Source organism: Rana temporaria, chromosome 9 (assembly GCF_905171775.1).
Source record: "Rana temporaria chromosome 9, aRanTem1.1, whole genome shotgun sequence".
NCBI classification, from domain to species: domain Eukaryota; kingdom Metazoa; phylum Chordata; class Amphibia; order Anura; family Ranidae; genus Rana; species Rana temporaria.
In genome coordinates this window covers 6,380,733-6,400,711 of record NC_053497.1, presented here as the reverse complement: position 1 = coordinate 6,400,711, position 19,979 = coordinate 6,380,733, and the positions used below count along the sequence as shown (strand labels likewise).

General features: G+C 45.3%; 1 protein-coding gene across 6 annotated transcripts in view; it reads left to right on the top strand.

Annotated features, from left to right (window-relative positions):
- LOC120913053 (spermatid perinuclear RNA binding protein) overlaps nt 1-19,979 on the top strand; it is a 219,559-nt gene that overhangs the window by 174,608 nt on the left and 24,972 nt on the right. For 5 of the 6 annotated variants that reach the window (XM_040322733.1, XM_040322736.1, XM_040322734.1 and 2 more), the window contains exons 13-15: nt 7,308-7,516; nt 8,492-8,650; nt 19,536-19,670. In XM_040322733.1, the coding sequence (XP_040178667.1) occupies nt 7,308-7,516; nt 8,492-8,650; nt 19,536-19,670 (503 nt within the window). The remainder of the gene's footprint in view (nt 1-7,307; nt 7,517-8,491; nt 8,651-19,535; nt 19,671-19,979) is intronic. The other variant, XM_040322737.1, reaches the window with a different exon arrangement.

Below are 19,979 nucleotides of genomic sequence, written 5' to 3'. Positions count from 1 at the left end.
GCGTACCCCTGAAGTTTGCACTCTGCACGTAGCGTACCACTGAAGTTTGCACTCTGCACGTAGCGTACCCCTAAAGTTTTCACTCTGCGCGTAGCGTACCCCTGAAGTTTGCACTCTGCACGTAGCGTACCCCTGAAGTTTGCACTCGGCGCACAATGTTTCGGGGGACACGGCTCCCTTTTATCGGGCATAAAATGCAACACAAAAAATAAATGTTAAAACATTTAATGTTTTGCATTGTAACACGTGATTCTGAAAACTAGGGCCGAGATCCATACAATAAAGATGAAAGGATAATAAACTGTTGATAATATTGATAGTAAACTTGAGGATCATTGTAAAGTAATAATCCTCCTGAATAATATATATATATATATATATATATATATATAATTATTTATAATAATATAATAATATAAATAACAATGAAATAAATTATCAATATTGTTATTATGAATATTATGAGTAGCATTGTAGTTATTATCAATGCCTCATAGCAGTCTCTCTTTTATATAATGCCCTTCCCGGGATGTGATACGTTTCTAGTGCTTTAAATCTCAATACATTCAGAGCTGTTTACAGAAATCCAGAGCTCAGGCTGGCATTCAGATCAGGGAAAGGAGGGAGAGGAAGAGAAACCACAGGATCTCACAGTGGAAACATTTCTTCCAAATCACACAACGATCTCTCTTCTCTTCTCTCTAAAACAAAATGTGATCTCTGAATGCCGGATAATAACAATATGAAGTTGCATTCGGTGTATTCCCTTTGCATGCCGGAGTTTTTTTTTTTTGTTGCACGCTTTCAGAAAGTACAACCAAAACCGAAGGACGTAATAGAACAGCTAACTCCCACCCGTAACTAACCTGCACCAAACCCGTGATACACCCCCCCCCCCGCGGGGCGGTCAACCCACTCTGCATCAGTGTGAAAGGGGCCATATGCAGTGAAGTACAGTTACACCACCAGTTTGAGCATCACCTGGAAAAGCTGGCTCTGTGAGCAAACGCGCCCAAGCATCAGTGTGCGTGCGTTTGCAGAATTTGCGAGAGTGGAAGTATCAGAAACGTGTAATTGTTCAGCGATCTTTCCATGAGAAATACACTGTGTGGCCAAAAGACTGTAGGCACCTGACCATCACACCTGTATAAGCTTAATGGAGAAAGTAGCTGATGTGTCCTCCTTTAGATAAGGCACCTCATCCCAAAAGTAGTTTAAACAAAAGGGAAAGGAGGATGGGGATTATTACGGTGCCAAGGCAAATCAATCACTTAAATTTTAAGAAAAAGACACATTTTATTACAAGGTATTCTAGACAGGTAAAACAAAGGTTGATGTAAATTGAACATGCATGAAAGGAGTTCATAAAATGTACTGTAGACCAGAGTGGTAATGGCCTAGTTACAGTAACAGGTCAGGTCTTCCCTACATGTTTCGCCAAGACATTGGCTTCTTTAGGGCAGTAGGATGTGACCAGTGTAAGTATTAAATCTTGACACCAAGTTATTTTTGTATTCATTTATAATTCACTTATGTTATGTTCTTCTTTTGTAGAGATATATAATACTTACACTGGTCACGTCCTACTCCCCTGAAGAAGCCAATGTATTGGCAAAACGTGTGGGGAAGACCTGACCTGTTACTGTAACTAGGCTATTACCACTCCGGTCTTACCTATATGTTTCGCCAAGACATTGGCTTCTTCAAGGGAGTAGGACGTGACCAGTGTAAGTATTATATCTCTACAAAAGAAGAACATAATATAAGTGAATTATAAATGAATACAAAAATAACACATTATACATGGTGTAGAGATTTAATACTTCCACTGGTTACGTCCTACTACCCTGAAGAAGCCAATGTCTTGGCGAAACATACAGGGAAGACCGGAGTAGTAATGGCCTAGTTATGTTTCAATGTTTTTTATTAGAAAGGATAAAATGGTATAGACATTCAAAAAACATATCTGGTCATTGTACAGTCATAACAGCATATGGAATTCCCAGTTGGAATACCAGGAAAACATCAAAGGATAAGCAAAGAAAAAACAAAACAAAATACAAAGTCCAATAGAGAATGCATAGATTATCTATGAACAAATATTTCCCTCAGCTTCGAATCATTGACTGACAACGATCGTACAATGTGGATAAGCCAGGAAAGAGAGTAATGGCCTAGTTACAGTAACAGGTCAGGTCTTCCCTACATGTTTCACCAAGACATTTGCTTCTTCAAGGGAGTAGGACGTGACCAGTGTAAGTATTATATCTCTACAAAAGAAGAACATAATATAAGTGAATTATAAATGAATACAAAAATAACACATTATACATGGTGTAGCGATTTAATACTTCCACTGGTCATGTCCTATTCCCCTGAAGAAGCCAATGTCTTAGCAGAACATGTAGGGAAGACCTGACCTGTTACTGTAACTTGGCCATTACCACTCCGGTCTTCCTTGTATGTTTCGCCAAGACCTTGGCTTCTTCAGGGGAGTAGGACGTGACCAGTGTAAGTATTATATCTCTACAAAAGAAGAACATAATATAAGTGAATTATAAATGAATACAAAAATAACACATTATACATGGTGTAGAGATTTAATACTTCCACTGGTTACGTCCTACTACCCTGAAGAAGCCAATGTCTTGGCGAAACATACAGGGAAGACCGGAGTAGTAATGGCCTAGTTACAGTAACAGGTCAGGTCTTCCCTACATGTTTCGCAAAGAAATTGGCTTCTTCAGGGGAGTAGGACGTGACCAGTGTAAGTATTAAATCTCTACACCATGTATAATGTGTTAAATTAACACAAAAATAACACATTATACATGGTGTAGAGATTTAATACTTACACTGGTCACGTCCTACTCCCCTGAAGAAGCCAATGTCTTGGCGAAACGTATAGGGAAGACCTGACCTGTTACTGTAACTAGGCCATTACCACTCCGGTCTACAATACATTTTATGTACGCCTTTCATGCATGTTCAATTTACATGAACCTGTGTTTGTATTACCTGTCTATAATACCTTGTAATAAAATTTGTCTTTTCTTAAAAATTAAGTGATTGATTTGCTTTGGCACCGTAATAATCCCCATCCTCCTCTTTTTTTTTTTAACCTGTATAAGCTTGTACATCCCGCTCCAGAATGTTAATGTGGAGTCAACCCCTCCTATTTGGTAATAACCTCCTCCAACCTTGTCGGCAGGCTTTTGCACAATATTTTGGAGGGTGTCTGTGGGAATTTGTGCCCATTTGTGAGGTCCAGCACTAGAGGTAGACCGATATATCGGTCGGCCGATATTTGGCTGTTTTTGTGAAATCGGCATCGGCCGATTTTTGTGAAAGAATCGGCCAATTAGCAGGTAAAGTGTCCGGCCCGCATGGCCGCCTGCCCTGCAGTACTGACCCCACTCCCATGTATCCGATTCCTCCATCTGCACGGCCACCACAGAAGGGACATAGATTTTACTGGCATCGCGCCGCCAGCCGTGCCCCGCCCCCTCCCTCTGCTTGCTGTATTAGGGACAGGGAGAAACAAATAATCATTGGCTTACAACTGCCGCCTGACTAATGTAACTCCCCCCAGCAGGAATGTCTTCCTTCCCTGCTGAGGCGGAGCCTGCTGGCATTACACCAAGTTCTAAACAATGATTGGCTGATCAGCTCATCAGCATGCACCTAGCCTATTAGGTGCATGCAGATAGAATTGGATTATGATACCAGCATGTATGGAGGGTAAGTTGCCCAAATTATGTGCTACTGTGCCCCCCTGCAGAATTTATTAAAACTCCTTTTAAAAGGGAAACCTGGCAGAGGCTGGCATTGAGAAAATGGATGAGGATGAATTTGGGTGGAAATTAGATACATTGTGGAGATCCTTCTAAGGCTGGGTTCACACTACGATTTTCCCGTCCGTCAGCCGCATACGATTTCAGTATTGAAAACGTATGGGCCCGTACGGGAAAACGCATACATAGACAATGCATTGCAAATCGTATGCACTCAGATGCATCCGGGTGCGTACGATTTGCTGGCAAAACGTTTTTTAACAGTACGCAAAACCGTGTTCAACCACGGTTTTGCGGCCGTTTTTGAAACCGTATGGCAAACGCATACGTTTTTTTTTTAACATTAAAGTCAATGGAAAACGGTTCCATACGTTTACGTCCGTTTCAGCCGCATACGTTTTTTCATATAAATCGTATGCGGCTGACGGACGGGAAAATCGTAGTGTGAACCCAGCCTAACAATGTAACTCTCATCCCCACACATAGTCATCCTCATCCATCTTCACAATGCAACACAATCATCTTCATCCCCACCCAGCACCATCCACCCCACTCCAACGCATCCCCTGCACCATCCATCCCTTTCCACAACACATCCCCACCCACGCCCAGCACCATCCATCCCTCTCCACAACGCATCACCACAATGCATCCCCACCTATGCCCAGCACCATCCATCCCACTCCACAATGCATCCCCACCCACCCCTCTCCACAATGCATCCCCACCCACGCCCAGCACCATCCATCCCTCTCCACAACACATCCCCACCCACGCCCAGCACCATCCATCCCTCTCCACAACGCATTCCCACCCACCCCTCTCCACAATGCATCACCGCAACGCATCCCCACCCACGCCCAGCACCATCCATCCCACTCCACAATGCATCCCCACCCACCCCTCTCCACAACGCATCCCCACCCACGCCCAGCACCATCCACCCCTCTCCACAACACATGGCTGTGGAGGAGGCGGGTACACAGAGAGGTGGCTGTAGAGGAGTGGGGTACAGAGAGGTGGCTGTAGAGTGGGGTACAGAGAGGTGGCTGTAGAGGAGTGGGGTACAGAGAGGTGGCTGTAGAGGAGTGGGTACAGAGAGGTAGCTGTAGAGGAGTGGGTACAGAGAGGTAGCTTTACAGCCACCTCTGTACCCCCCTCCTCCACAACCACCTCTCTGTACCCCCCTCCTCCACAACCACCTCTCTGTACCCCCCTCCTTAAAATGACTAAGATTGTATTTTTTTTCTTTTTTAATAATTATGAGGTGGCACTGATGGACTGCACTGGTGGGCACTAATGAGGTGGCACTGATGGGACACTAATGGGCTAAACTGGTAGGCACTGATGAGGGGTGCACTGACAGGCTGAACACTAATGAGGTGGCACTGATGGACACTGATAGGCTACACTGGTGAGCTGCATTGGTGGGCACTGATGGACACCGATAGGCTGCACTCCACCTCTCCACCCTAAACAATAACCTCCTCCCCAACCTAGATTTTCTGAGATAAAAAAAAAAAAAATCGGCCGCAAATATCGGCCTAAAATATCGGCCATCGGCCGCCCCAATTTTGAAATATTGGCATCGGTATCGGCCAGAGAAAAACCCATATCGGTCGACCTCTATCCAGGACTAATGTTGGATGAGAAGACCTGGCTCACAATCGGTGTTTCAGCTCACCCCAAAGGTGTTCAGTAGGGTTAAGGTCAGATACTAATGGTGGATGAGAAGACCTGGCTCACAATCGGTGTTTCAGCTCACCCCAAAGGTGTTCAGTAGGGTTGAGGTCAGATACTGATGGTGGATAAGAAGACCTAGACTCACAATTGGTGTTCCCAATTCACCCCAAAGGTGTTCAGTAGGGTAATGGAAAGTCTCCCCAGAGCTCTGAGCTTGTTGGATACCCGATTCTAAAACCATAGCTATTAGTATTGAGTTGTCCCCCATTGTGACTGTAAGGTTCTCCACTCTTCTGGGAAGACCTTCCACAAGATTTTGGAGGGTGTCTGTGGGAATTTGTGCCCATTTGTGAGGTCAGGTACTGATGTTGGATGAGAAGACTTGGCTCACAATCCGTGTTCCAGTTCATCCCAAAGGTGTTCAGTATGGTTGAGGTCAGATACTGATGGTGATGACTTAGTCGGTGTTCAAATTCATCCCAGAGGTGCTCAGTAGCGTTGAGGTTTTGGTGGATGAGAAGACCTGGCTCACAATTGGTGTAGCAAAGGTGTTCAGTAGGGTAATGCAAAGTCTCCCCAGAGCTCTGAGATTGTTGGATACTCTATTCTAAAACCATATCTGTCAGTATTGAGTTGTTGTTCCCCATTGTGACTCCAGGTTCTCCACTCTGGGAAGACCTTCCAAAAGATGTTGGAGGGTGTGTGGGAATTTTTGCCCATTTGTGAGCTCAGGTTCCGATGATGGATGAGAAGACCTGGCTCACAGTTCGTTTTCCAGTTCATCCCAAAGGGGTTCAATAGGGTTGAGGTCTTGAAGTCTTGGAACAGAACTGGTATTCTGACATGAAATGTTTTTAGTAGGGTACTGGGAAGTCTCCCCAGAACTCTGAGCTTGTTTGATACCCTGTTCTAAAACCATGGCTATTAATATAGAGATAGAGTTGTCCCCCATTGTGACTGTAAGGATCTTCACTCTCTTAGAAAGACTTTCCACAAGATTTTAGAGGGTGTTTGTGGGAATGTGTGCCCATTTGTGAGGTCAGGTACTGATGGATCAGAACACCTGGTTCACAATCCATGCTTAAGGTATTCAGTAGGGTTCAAAAGGAGTGGAGCTTGTTGGAATTATTTGTGTGGTCCAATCCTGATGTGGTCCGATCCTGATGTTAGATAAGAAGACCTGGTTCACAATCCATTCCAAAGGTGTTCAGTAGGATTGAGGTCAGGGCACGGAGCAGGACATAAATCCAGAGAGCCATACCAACTTCCTTATATCCCACACTCTTTGCTTAGATTAAGTGCCGAGTGGGATTTGGTCTATTATTTTATTAATAGTACTCTGCAGGACACTTGAGTTCCTTCACCAAACTTCTCAAACCATGTCTTTATGGAGCTGGCTTTGTCTACTGGGGCACAGTCATGTTGAAGAACAAGAGTCTTCCCCGTATTGTTGCCAGAAAATTGGAAATGACCAGTTGCCTAAAATGGCTTTGTATGCTTCGGCATTGCCAGTACCCTTCCCTGAAAACTCCCGAACACAATATTCTGGAGGGTTCTCCTAATGCTCTGACCTTCTAGGTGGTTGTGAGGGTCAGGTGTCTGAAAACTCGCTTGGCCATATAGTGCAGCTTTGTCTATTCATTCACCACACAGGTAACAGGTCCAAACACAAGTGAAATCTCAGCAGAATTGGTGTTGCTTTCATACGATGACCTGTCTGGGTAGCGTTTATATGTATAAATAGCAGTTTAATCCATTAGCAACTTAGAATGTTCTCAACCTGTGGTTTGTCATGCTAGTATTAGTAACTTAATAAATCTTTGTCTCTAGTTTTGGACAGCAAAGCCATAGATTCTAACCAGCCAATGAATGCACTGATGCGACTAAACCAGATTCGACCTGGCTTGCAATACAAACTGCTGTCTCAATCAGGTCCAGTACATGCACCAGTTTTCACTATGTCTGTTGATGTAGATGGAACCATACATGAGGCCTCCGGACCATCCAAGAAAACAGCCAAGCTTCATGTAGCAGTAAAGGTTAGTTGAGATTTTGCTTAATACCCATCAGGTGTCCTTCATTTCACCTGTGTGCGTTGTTTTTTGAATTCATGGACATTGTTCAATTATTCTTAAAGTGTTACTAAACCCAGGAGCCTGCAATCACTATATCTGTTCCCCCCTAGGAGCCTACACTCACTATATCTGGTCTCCCCAGGAGCCTGCACTCACTATATCTGGTCTCCTCAGGAGCCTGCAATCACTATATCTGCTCTCCTCAGGAGCTTGCAGTCACTATAGCTGGTCTCCCCAGGAGCCTGCAGTCACTATAGCTGGTCTCCCCAGGAGCCTGCAGTCACTATATCTGGTCTCCCCAGGAGCCTGCAGTCACTATATCTGGTCTCCCCAGGAGCCTGCAGTCACTATATCTGGTCTCCCCAGGAGCCTGCAGTCACTATATCTGGTCTCCCCAGGAGCCTGCAGTCACTATATCTGGTCTCCCCAGGAGCCTGCAGTCACTATATCTGGTTTCACCAGGAGCCTGCAGTCACTATATCTGGTCTCTCCAGGAGCCTGCACTCACTATATCTGGTCTCCCCAGGAGCCTGCATTCACTATATCTGCTCTCCCCAGGATCCTGCAGTCACTATATATAGATCTCAAATAAAAGGGATGCAGTACCTGTAATATGCTGCAGTCGGTTTCTTTGCTATATATTGAAGCAAGTACAACCATTGGGAGGAATTGTGCCCAGCTATTGGCGCCATTGGTAGGAATTGTGCCCAGTCGGGAGGAATTTTGCCCCATTGTTGGTATCGGTGGATGAAAATATGCCCCAAGGGCCAGATAAAAGCATACAAAGGGTCGCATCTGGCCCCTGGGCCGCAGTTTGGAGACCACTGTTTTAGATGATTGAGTTACAGTTGTAGCATTCATAGCACAATACTGTTGGCAGTCTCTTCTCTGTTTAGAAGTATCTTACTTGACGCTAGCAATTTAACTTTTTCTCTCCAGGTTTTACAGGCAATGGGATACCCAACTGGTTTTGACACCGATATGGAGTGTCTTAGCTCAGATGAGAAATCGGACAATGAAGGCAAGAACGAGACAATCTCTACAAATTCCAGCAATAACACAGGAAGCTCCAGTACGGACAGCTCCAATACACTGGAGGTAAGAGGGGGCAGGGGAAGGCCGTTTAGGAACGCTGACTAATCCGTTTGTGGAAATGCCAATTCATGGAGTTTTAGGGATCTTTTGTGTTGCAGGGACCTAGGTAAGGTTGACATGCCAACGCCCATTTAGACCATTATTGCAGTCTATAGACCCAATGATACTTGGCGTTATTGTAATGCTTTGAACAGATGAGGTCACCACTTAATGACCACCTGCCCGCATTGCACTGCCTCTACTACTGTAGGCTAAGCGACCTACTGCATGTGCATCCCCCGGCCAGCACACTGATCACCAATGTAAGGGACATTCTTCTCACTGATCACCAATGTAAGGGACATTCTTCCCACTGATCACCAATGTAAGGAACATTCTTCCCACTGATCACCAATGTAAGGGACATTCTTCCCACTGATCACCAATGTAAGGGACATTCTTCTCACTGATCACCAATGTAAGGGACATTCTTCCCACTGATCACCAATGTAAGGAACATTCTTCCCACTGATCACCAATGTAAGGGACATTCTTCCCACTGATCACCAATGTAAGGGACATTCTTCTCACTGATCACCAATGTAAGGAACATTCTTCTCACTGATCACCAATGTAAGGGACATTCTTCTCACTGATCACCAATGTAAGGAACATTCTTCTCACTGATCACCAATGTAAGGGACATTCTTCTCACTGATCACCAATGTAAGGGACATTCTTCTCACTGATCACCAATGTAAGGGACATTCTTCCCACTGATCACCAATGTAAGGGACATTCTTCTCACTGATCACCAATGTAAGGGACATTCTTCTCACTGATCACCAATGTAAGGGACATTCTTCTCACTGATCACCAATGTAAGGGACATTCTTCTCACTGATCACCAATGTAAGGGACATTCTTCCCACTGATCACCAATGTAAGGGACATTCTTCCCACTGATCACCAATGTAAGGGACATTCTTCTCACTGATCACCAATGTAAGGGACATTCTTCTCACTGATCACCAATGTAAGGGACATTCTTCTCACTGATCACCAATGTAAGGGACATTCTTCTCACTGATCACCAATGTAAGGGACATTCTTCTCACTGATCACCAATGTAAGGGACATTCTTCCCACTGATCACCAATGTAAGGAACATTTTTCTCACTGATCACCAATGTAAGGGACATTCTTCTCACTGATCACCAATGTAAGGGACATTCTTCCCACTGATCACCAATGTAAGGAAAATTCTTCTCACTGATCACCAATGTAAGGGACATTCTTCTCACTGATCACCAATGTAAGGGACATTCTTCTCACTGATCACCAATGTAAGGGACATTCTTCTCACTGATCACCAATGTAAGACACATTCTTCTCACTGATCACCAATGTAAGGGACATTCTTCTCACTGATCACCAATGTAAGGAACATTCTTCCCACTGATCACCAATGTAAGGGACATTCTTCTCACTGACCACCAATGTAAGGGACATTCTTCTCACTGATCACCAATGTAAGGGACATTCTTCTCACTGATCACCAATGTAAGGGACATTCTTCCCACTGATCACCAATGTAAGGAATATTCTTCCCACTGATCACCAATGTAAGGAACATTCTTCTCACTGATCACCAATGTAAGGAACATTCTTCTCACTGATCACCAATGTAAGGAATATTCTTCCCACTGATCACCAATGTAAGGAACATTCTTCTCACTGATCACCAATGTAAGGGACATTCTTCTTACTGATCACCAATGTAAGGGACATTCTTCTCACTGATCACCAATGTAAGGGACATTCTTCTCACTGATCACCAATGTAAGGGACATTCTTCCCACTGATCACCAATGTAAGGGACATTCTTCTCACTGATCACCAATGTAAGGGACATTCTTCCCACTGATCACCAATGTAAGGGACATTCTTCTCACTGATCACCAATGTAAGGAGTATTTCTCCTATTGACCTTCACACTAATGTACCATAAGATGTTGATATAGTAATTTATTAGGATTCTCCAAGCTTTTTTAACCACTTGAGGCCCAGAGGCCGTCATATGACATCCTGGACTTTGAGTGGGGATATCTGAATGATGGGGGCAACTACAGGCATCATTCAGATATCGTCATTTTCAGCCGGCGATTCCCTACACCATAGGAATGTTCCGCTGCTCTATCGTTCCTACGGGCGGCGAAAGGGGACCCCTCCTGTCACCTTTCGGTGCTTCTACTGACTCACCTGTGCAATGGGTGAGTCGTAGAACGTATCCGCCGGTCCTGGATGCTGATTATAGAGATTTCTGGCGGACCAGGTGGTCGCCGCTGTCTCGTGATCGTCGGAGGCCGGGCGCGATGTTATGACGTCACGCCCGGCCTCTGCATTCAAAAAATAGGCGCAGATCGTTTTTTTGTTTTTGTTTTTAGGCTTCCCAGCCTAGAGGTGAGATTTGGGCTCTTATTAACCCCCCCCCCCCCCCCCAGATCTCACTGTAAAGAGGACCTGTCATGCCATATTCCTATTACAAGAGATTTTTACCTTCCTTGTAATAGGAATAAAAGTGATACTTTTTTTTTTTTTTTTTAAGTGTAAAAAAAAAAAAAGTAAAATTTATAATATTTTTTTTTGTTTTTTTTAGTTGTTTCCATGAGCTCACATGCAGCTCACATGCAGAAGCGAATGCACACGTGAGCAGCGCCCACATATGAAAACGGTGTTCAAACCACACATGTGAGGTGTCGCCGCAAACATTAGAGCGAGAGCAATAATTCTATCCCTAGACCTCCTCTGTAATTCAAAACTGGTAACCAGTAAAAAAAATTAAAGCGTCGCCTATGGGGATTTTTAAGTACCGAAGTTTGGCGCCATTCCACGAGCGTGTACAATTTTGAAGCGTGACATGTTTGGTATCTATTTACTCGGCGTAACTTCATCTTTCACATTATGCAAAAAAATTGGGTTGACTTTACTGTTTTGTTATTTTTTTTAACTACTTCCCGGTATCGGAGATACGCTACGCTCGCACAAACTTATATCTGAATCTGGCCCATAGTGTTTGGGGGGGTTTTCTAGCAAAAAATAACAAAAAAAAATTGATGCTTTTTACATGTAGAAGCGAAGTGTCAGAATTGGCCCGGGCCTGAAGTGGTTAAGGGATCCTCCATATTGGATTGGGAAATGTTGGGTTAGAGTTTCGCACACACATAAAATCCATAAAAGCCTGTCTCTTGTTATATTGATTGGGACTTGCTGACATCCGTGCGGTCCTGGAAGGACATCAATGTTCGCTGTGACCGCCTCCTCCTCCTCCTCCGATCAGGAGCAGGGATAGTTCACGCTCTAAAATTGCGTGAATGATCCGTTTAGGAAGAGCGCTCGGTGACCCCGAATATATGAGCTCCATGCTTGGGTTTCCAGGTAGTGACAGTTCAGTATTAGCTAAGTGCTGCTTTTGTAACGCGAGACGAGAATAACCTGTTTGTGCCGCAGAAGCTCAACGTATATTTATCCTATCGTTTCGCCGGCGCGCTGGTATTTAATCCTTAAAGCGTTCTACCTGAACCCTCCCAAGTGCATCGGCAGCAGAATGTCAAGAGTCTTATTTGTGCCGTGTTCGGTGCACGGTGTGCCGTGCCAGCCGGTAATTGTCAGCTCGGTCTGATACATCACACCAGCCTGAGATCCCAACACGTCTCCGCACTCATTAAATATATATATATACCTATCCTTCGCATTGCTGCAACCCTTCATTCCCACGCTGACCCAACAAATTCAACTATATTATTCACAAAGCTCGCTCTGACGCCATATTGGATTGTAAGCTCTCATGAGCAGGGCCCTCCTAACCTTCTTGTATTGTATTGTATTGTCTACCTTTATAGTGCTGCACAAACGGCTGGCACTATATAAAAACTGTATAATAATAATAATAATAGTGGTGGTACTGGAACCTCAAGCTCTTTATTGGTAAGGTATTTTTTTTCCAAGGGAGAAGCTGCAAAACCAAATGCGTGCGGCAAATGATGATTGCCTGTTATGGAAGGTCACATTCTAGGTGTATGAAGGAACTGTAAATGTATACAGCTCAAGGTATTGCTATAATAAGTATAGTATCTTTCACCCCCCCCCCCCCCCCCCACACACACACACACCAGTTATTTATTTTCTAACCATTTCAGTACTGGGCACTAAAATGAAAAAAGAGCAAACGTTATGAAGAAATTTTTTTCTTGGTTTAATATAACTTTGTGCAAATAAGTAATTTTTCTGAACAGATGGGCAGCTGAGGGGCTGCGCTGATGGGCAGCTGACAGGTGACTGAGGGGCGGCGCCGATGACCAGCTGAGGGGCGGCGCTGATATAACTTTTTGCAAATAAGTCATTTTTCTGAACAGATGGGCAGCTGAGCGGCAGCGCTGATGGGCAGCTGAGAGGCGGCGCTGATGGGCAGCTGAGAGGTGGCGCTGATAAAACATTTTGCGAATAAGTAATTTTTCTGAACAGATGGGCTACTGAGGGGCAGCGCTGATGGGCTGCTGAGAGGCGGCGCTGATGGGCTGCTGAGAGGCGGCGCTGATGGGCTGCTGAGAGGCGGCGCTGATGGGCTGCTGAGAGGCGGCGCTGATGGGCTGCTGAGAGGCGGCGCTGATGGGCAGCTGAGAGGCGGCGCTGATATAACATTTTGCGAATAAGTAATTTTTCTGAACAGATGGGCAGCGCTGATGGGCAGCTGACAGGTGGCTGAGGGGCGGCGCTGATATAACTTTTTGCAAATAAGTAATTTTTCTGAACAAATGGGCTACTGAGAGGCGGCGCTGAGGGGCGGCGCTGATATAAAATTTTGAGAATAAGTAATTTTTCTGAACAGATGGGCTACTGAGAGGCGGCGCTGATGGGCTGCTGAGAGGCGGCGCTGATGGGCTGCTGAGAGGCGGCGCTGATGGGCTGCTGAGAGGCGGCGCTGATGGGCTGCTGAGAGGCGGCGCTGATGGGCTGCTGAGAGGCGGTGCTGATGGGCAACTGAGAGGCGGTGCTGATGGGCAACTGAGAGGCGGCGCTGATGGGCAACTGAGAGGCGGCGCTGATGGGCAACTGAGAGGCGGCGCTGATATAACATTTTGAAAATAAGTAATGTTTCTGAACAGATGGGCAGCTGAGGGGCGGCGCTGATGGGCAGCTGAGAGGCCGCGCTGATGGGCAGCTGAGAAGCGGCGCTGATATAACATTTTGCGAATAAGTATTTTTTCTGAACAGATAGGCTACTGAGAGGCGGCGCTGATGGGCAGCTGAGAGGCAGCGCTGATGGGCAACTAAGAGGCGGCGCTGTTATAACATTTTGCGAATAAGTAATTTTTCTGAACAGAGAGGCTGCTGAGAGGCGGCGCTGATGGGCAACTGAGAGGCGGCGCTGATGGGCAACTGAGAGGCGGCGCTGATGGGCAACTGAGAGGCGGCGCTGATGGGCAACTGAGAGGCGGCGCTGATGGGCATCTGAGAGGTGGCGCTGATATAACATTTTTTAAATAAGTAATTTTTCTGAACAGATGGCCAGCTGAGGGGCGGCGCTGAGGGGCGACGCCAATGGGCAGCTGAGGGGTGGTGCCGATGGGCTGCTGTCAGTAAAAAAAAAAAAAAAAGTCTGATAACAAGTAGTTGCAGGTGGGGATCAAACAGAAGCATATTTGAGGAGCAAGCCAAAGGTTGGTAACAAGTAATTGCAGGTTGGGATCAAGCAGAAGCGTAGTTGAGGAGGAGCAAGCCAAAGGTCGGTAACAAGTGGTAGCGAAGATCCAAACGGCAGCAGGAGTGACAAGAGCCAGATATTGGCTGGAGAGAGCACAATAATCTGGCAAACAGGATTTTCCTTTTTCTTTTTGGGTTGGATGCAATGTAACATGTTGCAGATGAAAAGCCATACAAATAAAACGGCCTTAGCAGTTATAAGGTGTAACGGCTTTCATTCCTTAGATGTTCCTCTTCACAAGTTTTAGGTATCTTCACCCTCCATGTCTGAAGGCCATAATCCTTTATTCTAACAGATCGTTATCAATCACACCATTAATGGAGAGTGGATGGGAACTTTAGCTTTATTCCTGGATAGGTGTGACTCCGGGCTTATATACATTATTTTTATTCTTCCTAATTTTTGTGATTTAATTCTTTGTAAGTGAACGACGGGGAAACAAATTGGATGATGTAATGGGTACGGTCGTTACAGGTAGTTGGAATTTGTTATGTTTGACTCTAACATCCAACTAGTCATCGTTTTGGAAGCGGAGGAGGACAGCTCACCGAAAATAGCGATGACTTCACCAAAATAATATTTTATTTGGGTGGCTCTGGGACTGGCTTTGGGTATAGGGTGGCGGACACTTGCTGCCGTTGTCCTGGTTTTCGAATGTTAAAGCCCAACTCTAGGAAAAGTAAAAATCCTTCTTTGCAGTGGGGTGCATGGTTGGGTCCACACTAACCCAGCCTCTGATCCGTGGTGAATCCCTCCTCAGAGTGCGGCTAAATGCGGTTGTGTGTTTCAGGAGGGGATCCTGCGTCTTTCTCAATGGGGCTAATGTGTCGCAACCTCTTAGCCAATCGTGCAGGGCCGATCCTAGGGTCACAGGCGCCTGGGTGCAGAAATATTTCTGGTGTCCCCACATGGGCGTGGTCATTTTACTAACTCCTCCCCAAATGTTTCTATGGCAGATATGCTCCCCCACGAAATCTTCATTACCCTGGGATCCTTACATGATCTCTTAACAATAAACAAACTACAGGAAGAGAAGCAGAGTATTTTATTGGGACCTGGAGGGGGGCCTCTCTGATGGACACAGAGAGGGCTTCTGTTAGAAAGAGCCCCCAGACATACTACAGACATGATACAGGAGATGGTCAGAGACCGCAGACTTGGTACAGGAGATGGTCAGCGACTGCAGACGCAGTACAGGTGATGATCAGAGACAACAGACATAGTACTGGATATGGTCAGAGACAGCAGACATAGTACTGGAGATGGTCAGAGACTGCAGACATAGTACTGGAGATGGTCAGAGACTGCAGACATAGTACTGGAGATGGTCAGAGACAGCAGACATAGTACAGGAGACGGTCAGAGACTGCAGACATAGTACAGGAGATGGTCAGAGACAGCAGACATAGTACAGGAGATGGTCAGAGACAGCAGACATAGTACAGGAGATGGTCAGAGACCGCACACATAGTACAGGAGATGGTCAGAGACAGCAGACATAGTACAGGAGATGCTCAGAGACCGCACACATAGTACAGGAGATGGTCAGAGACAGCAGACATAGTACAGGAGATGGTCAGAGACTGCAGACAGTACAGGAGATGGGGAGACACTGCAGACATAGTACAGGAGATGGTCAGAGACCGCAGACATAGTACAGGAGATGGTCAGGGACCGCAGACATAGTACAGGAGATGGTCAGAGATTGCAGACATAGTACAGGAGATGGTCAGAGACCGCAAACATAGTACAGGAGATGGTCAGAGACCGCAGACATAGTACAGGAGATGGTCAGAGACCGCAGACATAGTACAGGAGATGGTCAGAGACCGCAAACATAGTACAGGAGATGGTCAGAGACTGCAGACAGTACAGGAGATGGGGAGACACTGCAGACATAGTACAGGAGATGGTCAGGGACCGCAGACATAGTACAGGAGATGGTCAGAGACCACAGACATAGTACAGGAGATGGTCAGACACCGCAGACATAGTATAGGAGATGGTCAGAGACAGCAGACATAGTACTGGAGATGATCAGAGATTGCAAAGAAGGAGAGGAGGGAGGGGAGAACTCTGGCACTTTGGCGCCCCCACCTCTGCAGGGGTCTGGGTGCAAAGCACCCTGTGCACCCTGCCTAGGATCTGGCCTTGCAATCGTGGGTTGCAGCATAGCCTGTCAAACTTTGCCATTCTAATCAAAAAGAGGCTATCGCCTCAATATGCCACGGCATGTGAACAGCCTCCTCCCAGCTGTTTTTTTAGACTTTAGTTTAGCAGCTAGGGGGTGGTATCGTCTTTTTTTTATTTATTTTTTTTACCACCCCTTTGGCCTCTTGTGGCAAAGAAGCTCAAGGGTTAAATGCTCATTGGGGTCTAGGGGACTGGAAAAGCAATTTTACTCACCGCAGCTTCCCTACGCTCCAGCGATTGAACCTTTTTTTGCTATTTTAACATCCAATGCAGGGCTATAGGCCCCCCGGCATCCATCTTCATGACATCAGGGGCACACATCCATAATTTTCTTATATTTATAGCACTTCTACATACCACGTATGACCTACAGAGGTGGCAGCACGGGGGTTTTACGCATTTTTCTGCCGCCAGGAGTATGCACGCTCCACAAGCCAACTGTCTGCTTTCTAATGAAAGCAATTCAGCAGCTGTACAGCCATCCAATTGTTTCTGTGACCCCCCCCCCCCAGTATTTGCTCCCTCGCCATGGTTTCTAGGCGCTACTGTCCCACCTGTGGGCATCACTGGGTGGAGGGGCGCAAACATCATTCGATGATGTGACCCCCCCCCCCAGTGTTTGCTCCCTCGCCATGGTTTCTAGGCGCTACTGTCCCACCTGTGGGCATCACTGGGTGGAGGGGCGCAAACATCATTCGATGATCACCCCTAGCTGGAATGAACCCAAAGGCAACGTATAAAATGTCACTTCCGGCTTCAATCTGTTGTGGCCAGGGGCAACAAGCTAATGAAGTGTAATTTGTGCTCCATTCACTACAATGGAATGAAGATGAGACATCAGGGGTCTAAAAAAAAAAACTGATGTTTCCTTAACCACGTCCATACCGCGTCTATTCTGGCACTTCTCTCCTTCATGTAAAAATCATTATTTTTTTACTAGAAAATTACTCGGAACCCCCAAATATTACACATATATAGTTGCAAGGACGTCAACTTTGTTTGGGAGCCGCGTCGCATGACCGCGCAATTGTCAGTTAAAGTGCCGAATCGCAGGGGCAAGGTCCTTAACCTGCATAATGGTCCGGGTCTTAAGTGGTTAATATAATTTTAAATATTTGGGGGTTTTTTAACTAAGCTTCAGGCCTGAAATATTTTTTTTTTTTAAACATTTTAAAAAATATATAAAAAATTGTTTCTGGCTGCAAAGGGGGTTAAACCCATGCAGTGCCATTGCAAGGGAACATTGTTTCTTTCCAAAAAACTGGAACTACCATTATTTTATACTCCCTTTCTGCCTTCAGAAAATATATAATATTTGGGCATTTTTAACTAATCTTTAGGCCTAAAATTATTATTTTTTTTAAATATTTTTGTAAATACAAATTTAACCACTTAAGGACCGGACCAATATGCTGCTAAATGACCCAAGGGGTTTTTACAATTCGGCACTGCGTCGCTTTAACAGACAATTGCGCGGTCGTGCGACGTGGCTCCCAAACAAAGTTGGCGTCCTTTTTTTCCCACAAATAGAGCTTTCTTTTGGTGGTACTTTTTGCTGTAATAAATATCCCCCAAAAATATATAAAAAAAAAATGTTTTTCCTCAGTTTAGGCCGATACGTATTCTTCTACTTATTTTTGGTAAAAAAAAATCGCAATAAGTGTTTATCGATTGGTTTGCGCAAAATTTATAGCGTTTACAAAATAGGGGATAGTTTTATTGCATTTTTATATATATATTTTTTTTTTTTTACTACTTATGGCGGCGATCAGCGATTTTTTTCGTGACTGCGACATTATGGCGGACACTTCGGACAATTTTGACACATTTTTGGGACCATTGTCATTTTCACAGCAAAAAATGCATTTAAATTGCATTGTTTATTGTGAAAATGACAGTTGCAGTTTGGGAGTTAACCACAAGGGGGCGCTGAAGGAGTTTCGTTTCACCTAGTGTGTGTTTACAACTGTAGGGGGGTGTGGCTGTAGGTGTGACGTCATCGATCGAGTCTCCCTATAAAAGGGATCACACGATCGATGCAGCCGCCACAGTGAAGCACGGGGAAGCAGTGTTTACATACGGCTCTCCCCGTTCTTCAGCTCCGGGGAGCGATCGCCGCACTCCAGCGGCGATCGGGTCCGCGGGACCCGCGGTCCCGGAGCTTCGGACCGGGTTGCGGTAGCGCGCCGCGGGCGAGCGCCCGCGACCCACGGCTGGGTACTAGTACAGGACGTACCTGTACGTACATGTGCCCAGCCGTGCCATTCTGCCGACGTATATGTGCAGGAGGCGGTCCTTAAGTGGTTAAAAAACAAAATAATAATTTTAGGCCTAAAGATTAGTAAAAAACGCCCAAATATTATATATTTTCTGAAGACAGAAAGGGAGTATAAAATATTGGTAGTTCCGTCGTCTCTGGCTGCAAAAGGGTTAAACCCCCTGCAGCAGCGCGGTGGTGCTGCCCCATTGCAAGGGAACGTTGTTGCTTTCCACGGAGTTCAGATTTGTGGTGTGTATTTTTTTCCCCCCTCAGATATTGAAGGGAAGGACATACTGCTTGTATAGAAGGCAACAGCTTTCTCCTCCCATGATTTGAAAGAAGATTAATAATGTATTAGGGATTCTTTTTATAAACTCTCCGCCTGCTTAGCTCACAGATGGTTCCATTGACTGTTTTACTTCGAGGCCATGCTGCATGGGTTGCGAGATTAATTTGTGTGCTTGTAGTAATTACTTGCAGCATTTATTAGCTCAGAGCCGTCTGCCGATGTCTTAGGAGCCACTCTAAGTTATCACAACTTCTTATTAAATTGGAGGATAAATAATTCAGTTAAAAGGGCTTCAGTTAAAATCAATGTGTTGGCGTATTACACAGCGAGTAATCATGGTCTAGTTCTCGGCACGCCGGCTGATTTTGGAGTAATTATTTTAACCTTCTGTGTTTTTGTACAGGTCCGTACTCAGGGTCCTATCCTAACCGCCAGTGGAAAAAACCCAGTTATGGAACTGAATGAAAAGAGGCGAGGCCTTAAATATGAGTTGATATCAGAGAGTGGAGGAAGCCATGACAAACGGTTCGTAATGGAGGTGAGTAGTTAATCGTCCAAAGATCAGCGCCACTGATGTTTTTTTGGCATTAAAGGTTTTTTGAAAAGGGACTGGTCTTTCCATAAATTTTTTTTTCCAGTTTCTTGATGGTTTTTCTACAATCCATATTATGTTTTTGTCACTACGGGGAGCAGAGGAGGCATCTTGAGCATAGGACGGAGTTCTTGATCCAACCACTTTTGATTGGGTTATTGGCTTTGGCCCAAGTCAACAGCTAATGTCTCTCTTAAGGTATCTGCCATCCCTTGGCTTGTCCCACAACCAGTGGTAGGTGGGCCCATCATTTCC